Genomic DNA, 12,474 nt, shown 5'->3' on the forward strand with positions numbered 1-12,474 from the left:
AAACAGCATTCCAACTCTTAGAAACACAGAGGAGAAAGACTGTATATATACTTCTGGAAAAATAATATTAAAGTGCACATACTGAATGATATAAGGTCCCCCATAAGACTGTGCCATCATCTTTAACTACCTGATATGATGTGGACAGCTCCTTGCCGTTGGCAGTGAAGGAGACGAGGCCAGTGGCCAGGTCGATCTGACAGCCGATCTCCAGGTCAGAGTTGGAGCGGCTGGAGGAGGACGGGTCGATGGCGTCCGCTCCACACACGATGTAGCAGTTACTCCTCTGCACACTGCAGCCACAACAGCAGGAGACACGCTTAGCAAGCACAAACCCATTTCAATATTACCAACCACAGGGCAACAAATGAAAAATAACTATTTTGTGCACATTATATTTTCATTATCTCACATTCATCACTCTGTGTTGACTTTCGTCCCATTCATATTCAATCTGTTACACACAGAGCTCTTTTCAGCTAAAGATACTGTGCCATTAAAAAGTCATATTTTAGATCAGTATGGCAACTTAGTTACAATCATAAATGTTTGTTAATCATCATTCATTTGCTATTTGACAGAGGTTATGAAATACTTTGGATGAAGTTAATGTCCAACATACTTGTGCCTTTTCTTGCAATAGCCAGAACTGCATTCACTCACAACTATTGATATAACTATGACTCTCTTTCCGAACAAATTATGTTTAATCTTTTAAAAGTTATCATGCAACACAAAGCCCTACAGTGTTATCATGGATCAACTTTATTAATTGTAAGTTTAATTTAGACTTAAAGGTAGGGTAGGTAAGAATGGAGAAACCAGCTCGAGTGTGCTAGAATTTTGAAAGTACACAACCGGAAACAATCTGCCCCTTCCTTCAGACTTCCTTACAGAGCCCCTCCTCCAACACACACAAACGCGCACATGACCAATGAGGGCATGAGATAAGTTTGTGCACAGATAGAAGGCTGACAGGCAGGTAGGCCATCCAGTTACTTTAGCCGGGCCGGCTCAGATGATTGGTCGTGCTTTTTACAGCGCCATGGCTTCCACAGATGACATTTTGTTATGTATTTATTGTCAAAGCATTTCATATATTCATTGCTATCGGGATGTTAAGAGCATTCCATGGAATATAACAAAAAATGTTTCTTCATCTTTAAAGGTGGGGTAGGTAAGTTTGAGAAACCGGCTCGAGATACACTTTTTGTTATATTCCATGGAATGCTCTTAACATCCCGATAGCAATGAATATCTGAAGTGCTTTCACAAAAAATCTGTGGAAGCCGTAGTACTGTAAAAAGCACGACCAATCATCTGAGCCGGCCCGGCTAAAATAACTGGATGGCCTACCTGCCTGTCAGCCTTCCATCTGTGCACAAACTTATCTCGTGCCCTCATTGGTCATGTGCACGTTCGTGTGTGTTGGAGGAGGGGCTCTGTAAGGAAGTGGCAGATTTGTTCGGTTGTGTATTTTCAAATTCTAGCGCACTCGAGCTGGTTTCTCCAAAATTACGTACCCCACCTTTGAGTATTATAGTAACATGTGAAGGGGGTTGTGTGTTGCAAATGACTGAAAAGGTATTGTCAAAAAAACACAAATGTAGTTTAAATGATTAATATCTAAAAAGAAAATTCACACAGGGTCCTTAAGGCCTCAGCACAGCAGAGGATTCAAACCGAAGCCACTTACTGCACGACCTTCCCTAAATTACTGTATGCTGGCACATATCTGGTATTCCTAGAAACTCCTTAATTTCCTTAGAGAACCCAGTAAAGCTGCTGACTTCCCCATCTACATAACACTTTTATGATGTCCTATAAAATCCAGATATTCAAATAAAAGTGAGCTTGCCTCTCATGTACCCGCCCTCTCTCGTCTCCCAGGGTGACGGTGACTCTCCGCATCTTGTTGAGGCCGAAGTTCTTGCTATAGAAATGATAGTCTGGTGTGACCCAGCCCACCCAAATTGAGGCGGGGTCCTGTCCGGCAAACACTCTCACTGAGTGGTAGTACTGCCATTAAAAAAAAAAAAAACATAAATTACAAAGAGCAAAAAAAAGGGTAGTCATCAATAAACAATATTTCTAGACTTGTATTTTTGAGAATTGTATTTACAGTTGTGATGCTTCCAAAGTCAACAGTTCCATCTTCTTTTGGAAGATGGCTGAAAAAAAACATATTTACAAGTTATAAGAACAACAAAGAGTATTTTGTATATTGCACTAAATCGTCTAATGAATCAATCCGACATAAACATTTGTATATTTTTCAATGCTGTGAAAATGACCTGAGTTTCAGAGAATCGTCCAGTATCTTGTCTGCAGAGTAGAAGTCCACAGGCATGCTCAGTCTGCAGTAGGTCATGTCACTGTTGCTGTTCTGCGTGCCGAACGTCTTGTGGGTGACCTTGAGGCAGGGAGGGCTGTCTACTGTCCCGTCGATCCTCGTCACCTGAGGAGTTATGAATCAGAGGGAGAGAGTGAATGAATCTCCAAAGAAGTGTGGATCTTCAATAGGTCCATCAACTCCAGCAGCACTGTTCAATATAGCCATGTTGGTATGCATGGAGAAAGTTAGAGAACTGGCTGAAGTCTGGCCCTGTTTATAATGATTGCCCATTTCCAAGTGGTGACAGAGCATGCACTATACCCACAACAACCAGGGTTTAAAGGGGTCCTATTGTGGGGGGTTCCCCTTTCCTGTGGTGTGTTATATAGGTTTTTGTGCATGTAAAAGTTCTGCAAATGCTAAAATCCCAAAGTTCCCTCCAGAAGAACACCAATATCTGAATGAGAATCTCTGTTGCAACAAACAAAACAGGACACTCCTAACAATACTAATGTAAATGTGTAATCACCTCAATATGCTGGTGTTCTTTGGGTATGTTGACAAAGGTAGGAAGGCGCTTGCTGAACCACATGGTGATGGCTCTGTTCATGTTCACACCAAAGGGCTCGAAGCCCTCCTGGAGTCCACACATGGTGTAGTACTTGAAAGAGCTGGCGTCCTTTCCCAGGTTCATGTGTCCCACCTGTCCGATGCCCATACTGCACACAGGGATGAAACCTGGAGGAGAGGCAGGAGACATTGGTGGTCAAGTCAATATCGGTCTAAGTATGAAACATAATTCAGTCATGCTATCCCTTCAAAATAAAAAGGTTCTTTTCTTTTACAAAGTTGGACACCTTTCTTTGCACATTTCATTAAAAAGTTAATCAGACTTTTTTCCTACCCTGACTGATGTTCTCACTCCGTCTCCCTTCCCCTCAAGAATAACATTTAATTAGTCAGGTGTTTTATAAAACCTTGGAGAAAAATACCTCGGGAAAAAGTGGAATTGATCAAAGTGTCAAAAGACAACTGTTCAACTTTCCCTCATGCCCAACGCTGCTCAGAGGACTTACAGTCCACGGCTCTCCTGCCAACAGCCTGAGGTCTCCCCCTTTCCTTTTGAGTCGTGCATAGGGAGGCTGTCCCTCACTGCCACCGACACAACCCCTAAACGTTATGCAGATGTGTGATGACATCTCAATCATATAAAAGAACATAAAGTATAGTGTCATCTGGCAACTTTTTCGGCCAGTGCTAACTTCGTTCATTGATAACAAGTTGGCAACACCGCACATACTGCATACCACATACTGGCTTCTTGGCTTCAATTGAGCCTGCTAAGCAAAGAAAGTAGAAGAAGAAACATGTCTATTGCTACTTCAATAAATATATTTCAACTACTAACACTATTCTACAAGGATTTGGCCCTTAAAAAGGCTTTTGTAATATATATCAGTCATGTAAGCATAGTTTTTTATTGTGCATACAGTAGAATGCATCAGTGCATCAACCATAACAATTAGTTGAATTACCTTACTTTACTTCTCTCTGTCTTTTTCTAAAGGATGGTGGATTTAGTCATTGGCCAAAGCCACAATGGACATCATTAAATTCCAACATGATTAGCATTTTCTGTTTAATGCCAAACAAACCCAGTCCTACCTCTAGAGATACTGCGGAGGAAACACAGACGGAATAACTGAATAATTTCCTCTCTAAAGTTCACTGGAATATGGAGCCCTCACCGTCCTCCGTCTCAAAGTCGGTGAAGCAGAGCTCAGAGCCCTTGCCGGTGATCAGGAGCTCTCCGTTCAGGGTGAAAATCATGGATTTGTCCTCCATGTTGATCATGCAACCGACCACGTCGCCCGTTTTCCAAGGTTGTCCAAAGTAGCGGCTTCCTGCGTGCATTCGACGACCCTTCAGAAAAAACGAGAAAGCTTTATGTTTTTTACAGCGTATTTTATGACCTCGTCAAATATTGTAATCCAACAGATGCTACTGTAGCTGCCAAATATTAAGGTGTGACAGCTCAATTTAAGATTTTTCTCAATAGCAAAAGCAAAGATTACGATTTACAATGTATGTTTTGACACTGCACAATTACTTTCCCCCACAAAGGTTTAAAATGTGCCTCCAAACATACTGATTTATTATCAATATTTCACAATCCACAGAATTTAATTTTAATCAAAAGTGTTATTAAGTCCTTTAAAACTCAAATAACTTGTTACCAGGCCAGTCATCTTCCCTTATGAAGCTCAGCACAAGTTCAACCAGGAAGACCTTCTTACTCATTCATTTACTACGCTATGTTACTACTCTCTCTCCTCTCAATAAGTGATCGGGGGCGTCACTCCCTAGCTTAACCAATCACTTCGCTCTAATCTCACAAGCCTATCATAGCGCTCTGCTAACCCTTTTAAATCTACTCTCCCCTCTGACAGCTGTCATTTCAGGTGACTCGACGCAACCCTCCTCCACCCCTTTTCACCTCCTGTCCCTCTGAATCCAGGGTCAAGCTAAGCCCCTCCCCTTCAGACCGAACCCAACTATCCATTCACAACCACCAGTGTCTAGACCCCGGGGGGTTTCATCGGATCGGTTCTCCCCTCCCGAATGATACTTCCTGCACAATGGGGCCTGATCGCCAAAACTCCATGACATTCATTTGTGTATTCCTGGCAATAAATATGTATTCTTACATCAAAACCGTCTCTCCTGATTGAACATATCACTGGTACAGCCATATTAAAGCAATGATGGATAAATGATGGTTGCTGCTGAAGTTAAAAAGGTATAAAGTGTCCTATCAGAGCTCGTTTACCCTGTATCCATCGAACACGAAGGCCTGGTCGTCCGTCCCCAGCTCCACATCGGGCCTGCAGCCGGGTCTGGCCCAGCCCACCCTCATGTCTCCTCCACTCAGCGCCTCAAACTCAAAGTACCACTTCCCCGTCTTCAAGGCGTACGTCTGCTCCACACGGAAGAAGCGGATGGTCTCGATGTTCTGATCATCCAGCGTGTGGAGAGCTAGAGATGTGAGAGGCATGGAAATGTAGACTTTTACTTTATTATTAGGTACGTTAAATAAGAACTGACACAATATAAAAGATATGAAGCTTAATGGCAGCACTGTCTTCAAAGAAATGAAATAATATGTTGGCTGGACAAGATTGACCGTATATCTTTGTAACACTAATTAAAACCATTTCCATATTCGTTTTAATAAAAAAATGTTTTGCCAACTACGAATACTATGCTCCCGTTTGAGTTGACACTTGAGTTGCATGTTAAGTGCTGTAGGATTTGGAACTAATTCTTCACATCAATTCTGCTTAAAATGTTAGCTAAAACACAGTCGTGCTTACAGAAAACATTTGAACAACATTTTCTTACCCTCCTGGTCTGGGGGGTCGATGTCATATCCATATCCAACCATAGTCCTGATAGCCTCTCTCAAACTGTCTCTGTTAGATTTCTTCGTGCGCTCGTCCAGTAAAGCGTACGGCACCAAGCGAGGATTACGCCTGCTCTTTAAATCCTGAAACAAACAAGGAAAATATGTCAACACAATAGAGGAACCGAGCAAGAAGTATGTAAGGACAAACAAAGATCACAAATAAAAGTGTCTCCCAAAGAAATACCTTTATTACTTTACTGTAATTGAAATACAAAGGTTCTGCCTTGTCCTTTTTAAATGTAAAGATGAATGACTGTTACCTGCTGGATGCCATAGGTCCATCCTTGTTTAATTCTGTCTTTGGCCCACACGTTGTGAGCATTCTCAGCCAGTTTATCAACCAGAACCTCCTGACCTGCATTCAGTTTCACGTCAGAGAGGTCCTGTGGCGCAGGCTTATATCCGTTAGACATTATGTAGCTTTAGAGGAAAGACAAGAGTGCTTCAGCATTTCATCTTCTTCTTCATAAAATGATTATTAGTGATATCAGCATCACAAAGTATTGCTAACTTACTCTTTGGGAAGTTTGACTTTCTTCAGATCGTCCTCAGCGTTCGCAAAAGCCTGAGCAACATGGCAGCCAAGAGCCAACAGGGTCCTGAGAGTAAAAGAGACAATTAAAACTAAATATATATAAACTGATGCAAATACTCAAGCCCCATTACACTGTTCGATGTTTCCTCCTGACACCAGCAGAATCCTGAGTGCTTCATTTGTTACACTGCTCATTAGCCATACAGTGAAATCCTTGTTGATCAATAGCTACACTATGTACGGCCGGATGTTGTTGTGAGGATAAATGGCAGATATTGAGCATTTGACTCGGCTTTATTGAGCAGAGGGACACGTTTTGTTTTACACTGAGATGAGTCAGAAGTTGGCTCAAAGCTTCCTTGAAGATCGATACTGGAATTCACTCAAGAGATGCAAGTCATTACAAGCACTGCTTTAATCTGGGCCTTAAACTGCTCCCGCGCTGCATTCAGCAAGGAGCACAGGCTTTCCCATGAATAAACTAATTGGATTATTTAGCAAACTGCCCGGCCTTACTTAAGTGTTTCACTAGACATCTGCACGTTGTAGTTCCTTTCAGTTTCAGGCAGCTTTCCGAAATCAACAAGGCATGGGTGCTGCCTCTTGTTGTCATCACGGACCTGAGGAGAAAGCAGTCATTACTGTATGCAGTATAAAATATCGCTATCGCTATCTCCCTCTCTTTCTCTATCAATCTCTCTCTCTCTATCCAGTGGTGTAGTGGGGATGTTTTTACTGGGTGGACGGGGTGTTGGGTGGACGGGAGACACTATGGACGCGCTCGTGAACTGTCAACAGGGGGGGGCTTGGGGGACCTCTGTGTCGCCTGTCAGCGCAACTTACATGATGCCGTTTAGACAATATAATAATAAAGGGCGGTGCCGGCTGTCAGCGAACCGATCCGGCATTTCTGCGCGACTATCACTCAAATGCGCGACATAGTCTCAATGTGTGGGACGCGGGACAAATAATAAAAATGCTGTGTGTGCAGTCCCGCACAGTGCGGGACACCTGGTCACCCTACACACACAGTTCTGCCCCTCACACACACACGCTTCAAATCAAGTTGCATAAATGCTTGAGCTATGTTTTTATTATAATTACTGTGAAATCTGCCTATTATGTTTTCGTCATTATTACAACAAACACACACTAGTTGCAACTGATAACACTGGCAATGATTTTAGATGTATTAGACTATTTAAAAAAGAAATCATGCTTCAAATAAGTGGGGGTACGGCGTACCCCCGCGTCCAACGCCCACTACACCACTGTCTCTATCTATCTATAACTATATCTCTCACTATCAGTCAATAAAATCTATCTATCTATCTCTCTATCTACTGTATCTATAACTATCTATCTCTCTCTCTCTCTCTATGTATAACTATCTATCTATCTCTCTATCTATCTATCTATCTATATCTATTGATTTATCTATAACTATCTATCTATCTCTCTCTATCTATCTATCTATAACTATCTATCTATCTCTCTATCTATAAATCTATAAGTACCGCAGTAAACAACAAACGTTGCTATAGCAACACGTCATGTTTATGTTTAAGCGTGGCTCAGTGTTCAGAAAATAACCCAAAACTTGACTATAGCCCAATGTATGTGCAGTCAATGTTGCAGATGCATTTTGCTTGTTTTCCACTCTGAGTAACTTGAGCCTCAGGTGCCACTTTGTGACTGAAGCAGAAACAAGCCTAAACCAGCTCAGAGAAAAGAGTAAGAGAAGCAAGATGTTCAGCTGTCAGTGATTCAGTTCACTAAGAAATGCTCTGCTGCAGACTCTTAATAAGCGCTGCCAGTGACTCTTTATTCTTGTGATATTTAAAGGTTTAATAAAACTGAGGTGCAACAGAGGTCTAAGCGATACCCAGTAAGGCAAAGCACCCTTATATCAAACAATAAAAAAGCCATCCAACTTTATTATCATCCTGCTTGCCAAATAGCTGCTGCTGGTCCATAAAGGCTTCCATCTTGGAGTCTCTTTGAGGCTTGTTACAGCTAAATAAAATACTAAGCATCCGTTTGGACCTAAATGTTTTCCTTAATAAAGCATAAGACCTGAGGCTGCCCCCTGAGTGGAGCCTTCTCCCAGTCCTAATTAATGTGGATGGCATGTGCTTGGAAGATTAGACATTCATTACATTTGTTAAACGGCCGCTGTGGAGGGAAATGATTCTGTGATAACCACCAAGAGGCAGCGTGTGCGTTCTGACTTCTAACTGCATGCTAGAACGTATAAACTAGTTCAGTTACCAAAACTCGCTTGTTTTGGTCCTTTCTTAGGTTCTTTAATTACATTATAGATTCAAAAAGGGCTGGAGGTTTATTATGTTGTAGTTAAAGGTCACACGTCATGGCCATTTCTACTGATCATATATCCATTGTTGAGGTCTACTAGAATAGATTTACATTGTTCAATTTCCCAAACTCACATTGGTTTCTCATACAGCATCTCTGTGTATTCACTCTGTCCTAAACGGCTTGTTGGAGCTCCTGCCCCCCCCCCCCCCCCCCCCCTCCCTGTGAGCCCACTGTGCTCTGATTGGTCAGCTCGCCCACTCTGTTCTGATGAGTCCACCACCGTTACAGCGGAACATCAGTGATTATGTGTTACAATGGCGTTAGCAACCAGAAAATGACACCAGCAATGACAAACAGACGAGAATGCTGCGTGGGGTCTGGGTGCCGTGTTGACGGGACGTTGCGGGGCTCGCTGCTCCGCCCTTTGAGGATTGAGGCAATGAGGCGTTCTGGGGCAGCATAGACAGGTCTTTTCTGTGTTAGAGTTTTACTCGCTGTACTTTGAGGGTTTGTGACTCTGCAGACCGTTAACATGCATAAAAAGCTACATAACACACAAGGGGACGGGTAATAACCGGAAAAGCATGACATGGGTCCTTTAATAATTAAATAATTTTCAACTCGTTTGAATATTTTTCTCCAACTTCGACTATAGTTTTTAGTGGAGTAGAGCTTTTACACTCCTCCACCAAGTGTGCAAACGTGTTTCTTATACACATCAAGAAGCACTGATACCTTAAAGGGGACCTATCATGCAACGTCTTGTATACATGAATATGTGTCCCCGGTGTTCCAGGGAACTCACCAAGTGTCAGAAAACACAACCCTCTCTATTTTCCTCCATACCCAAATCTCTAAAAAAGGGGCTGCAACGGATCTGATACAGACTGATCCAGATTTGAACACTGTCCTGACGTCAGGACGGTGGCGCTACGGCTATTGGGCCAACTCTCCACCTATCAGGGGAATGTGGGGTTGGGCCACGGCCGGCCATTGCCGCTCGAAAGCGCTGGAGACGCTGTAGTACATATGCCAGGCCTGTAAGTGGCGCTGTACTCCTGCCACAAAAGCAGCAAAGAAGACTTCCCGCGCATGGTTGCCCTTCTGTTTATTCTCCGCTGTGGCTCTTTTTCTCCCTCCCCAAGGCAAGCGTTTGCTCCCGTTGCTGTAATTCAATGCAATCCCTCACCGTCGAGGCAAGCACTCTAAATCTCTCCGGTAGTCCACCAGCAGATGACAAACACCCACCTCTCCGCCTCTTCCAAGGGACGAGGGGACCGTGCGGCAGAGTTTCAGTTAGATTTTCTTTCGCCTGTCAACATGTCCGTTAAAGTTTAAATCTTCCGGACCAAATTAGAAAAATGCCGGTTAAGGTCTTCTTTGTTATTTATTGAGCTTTAAAACAAATGAATAACGACTCTATATAATAATATAATAAAACACGGAGGACGGAGATCTATTTTTCTCCCCCTCTTCTGACGTGATCAGAGCACGCTCCCCTCTCCTGCAGGGGGGGCGTGGTCAGCTGCAGCTCACAGAATCAGCCCCCAGCAAAAACAGGGCTGGAGAACAGCAAATAGAGCGAAATGAGGCATGGCTAAAATGCATGATCTGTTTGGTATTTTGAAAACAGAAACGTATAAATAAACCTCATATAGGTATGGCCCTACAATATATCATTTAAATATAGCATGATAGGTGTCCTTTAATATTAGTGGGGATATAATATCCAGGAGAAAGTTGGTTCAAACGAAGCAGCACCTTTGATGGAAACCAGGTGTTTTTGATCAAATAGCTACAGTATGATAAAGACACTTTCTTTCTGTGTTTGCTATAATCCCTCCTAATCCAAACTGATGACAATGTCATTGTTAGCTAAACTGAACTCTGATCTTCTTTTTCTTCACAGTGAGTAATTTCCCTTTGACTATCTGAGTACACAATGTTCATTCTTGTTTTTCAATAAACTGGAGCAGCAGTCAGACCCTACCTGCTGTCATGTACCTTATAAGAAGGACATAGACATTAGAGTTAATGAGCCATTAACATGCACCCTACTGCAGAGGGCACAAGAAGACCTTTGTCACCCAGCCTATTTTGTGTGTTTTCTATTTCTTCTCAATGTATTGTGTTTTCTCTGTTTGATCCTGTAAAGCACTTTGAATTGCATCACTGTATGAATTGTGCTATACAAATAAATTGCCTTGCCTTGCCTTGCCCTTTCCAAATATACCCAGGGTGTTTATGTGTGTAGAATGTGATGAAGGATAGCAGCTTTACCTTGCCATAGGTCCAGCCCAGTTCAATCTTGTTCATCCCCCACAGCTCGTGGATGTTTTCTGCCAGCTTGTCCCGGACGTTGTCCAGGTGAGGGGGAAGAACAATCTGCAGAGAGAGGAGGGGAACAGATGGTAAGCTTGGATGGTCAAAAGATGAAATTAGGCCAAAAACATAGAACAAAATAAGTGCCTGACTATGCCATTGTTCAGATTCCTGTGGATTGTAGGAATTTATAGATTATTCTGGCTTTGTTTTATCGAGGTATCACGTCTTGGAGAGGTTTCAGGGGGCTCTGCAGAACTGAATATAATATAACAGGTCTCCAACACTAAGCTAAATTAACATTGTATGAGATTCGTGAAACACCTAAAGGTTTTAAAATCAAATAAGATGTTTTTTCTTTACAAAAAGTCCTTTAAAAAAGCCTCAGACCAGCAGAAGTGTGGGTAAAATATTTCAACTGTTTTGTGAGATCAAGGTTAATTCAGTCATCTAGAGTTGTTCTCAAAACATTGAAAACACTAAAGAATCTCTCTATACTCCAAATAATAAATAACAATAAAAATAATAAACACAATTTCATGTTCTGTCATGTTCAGAAAAACTTAACAAAATGAAAACGTCTAACCATGTTTTTAATATGTAAAGTAAAGATGGATGTCAAGAAGGGTACTATTCTCACCTGGCTGGTGTCAACAGGAGTGGGGATGAAGGAGGCCTGAGAGAGGAACTTGGTGGTCCCCAGCAGGTCACGGACCCCGTCATGGTCCCTCTTGTAGTCCTTCACAGGCTCCACATGCATCTTCTCTTTGGGCAGCAGCGCCTCGTAGCAGGGGGAGTAACCAGCGGGCGGCAGGAACTTGAAATCTCCGTGACGTCCACCCAACAGGAAACGGACCCTGAGAGGAGAAGTTACAAAACATTGCAGGACATTATCTGATCATATTCTCACTCTTACTGTAACTTCTCCATGCACAGGGTGTATGCAGGAATCCTGAAGTCAAATGTAATCCCTCTTAAGACCTTTTTTAAGACCCTTTCCATACATTTTAAGACCTCATCGCCACTTTGAGTTTTAACCGGTTACCTTGGCGACACACTTTACCTCACATTGACTACAGACAGTATTGATTGTCCTTCCTCCTTATCTTCCAACCATTTGGACGCAGACTTGCATTTCCCCATAACGATGTTGTTTAACAACCGGCGTAAACGGACCTTTGCGCTATCAAGCAGTGAGCGTGCGATGTCCTGTTCAGATGACGTCAGATCCAACGGGATGCCATAAATAAACTCCACAGAATCACACTACACACCTACGCAATGATTACATTCAGGCACACTGTAGAATACAACCTCTTTGGACAATTTATATACTTATTGAAAACAAGCTACAAAATGTAATACCTTGGAAAATGCCGTTTAATACTTTTTAATAGCCTTCATTTTCGCTAAATTGATTTATCAACTTTTAATACTTTTTAAGAACCCGCAAACCTTTTTCATAAATCTTATTCCAACACATTTGTTCTGTACTTG

The 12,474-nt window shown here is 42.3% G+C and overlaps 1 protein-coding gene across 1 annotated transcript in view; it reads right to left on the minus strand.

The window, feature by feature from the left end:
- ryr3 (ryanodine receptor 3) overlaps positions 1 to 12,474 on the minus strand; it is a gene marked incomplete at its 5' end in the record, with an annotated part of 124,643 nt that overhangs the window by 64,944 nt on the left and 47,225 nt on the right. Inside the window, 13 exon segments of the mRNA XM_079643761.1 lie at positions 131 to 293; positions 1,859 to 2,019; positions 2,123 to 2,171; positions 2,295 to 2,458; positions 2,865 to 3,073; positions 4,084 to 4,258; positions 5,166 to 5,371; positions 5,738 to 5,882; positions 6,062 to 6,221; positions 6,317 to 6,400; positions 6,853 to 6,956; positions 10,936 to 11,040; positions 11,618 to 11,834. Of these exon segments, the coding sequence (XP_079499887.1) occupies positions 131 to 293; positions 1,859 to 2,019; positions 2,123 to 2,171; positions 2,295 to 2,458; positions 2,865 to 3,073; positions 4,084 to 4,258; positions 5,166 to 5,371; positions 5,738 to 5,882; positions 6,062 to 6,221; positions 6,317 to 6,400; positions 6,853 to 6,956; positions 10,936 to 11,040; positions 11,618 to 11,834 (1,942 nt within the window).

The sequence above is a fragment of the Notothenia rossii genome, assembly GCF_949606895.1.
Source record: "Notothenia rossii genome assembly, chromosome: 8".
Lineage (NCBI taxonomy): Eukaryota > Metazoa > Chordata > Actinopteri > Perciformes > Nototheniidae > Notothenia > Notothenia rossii.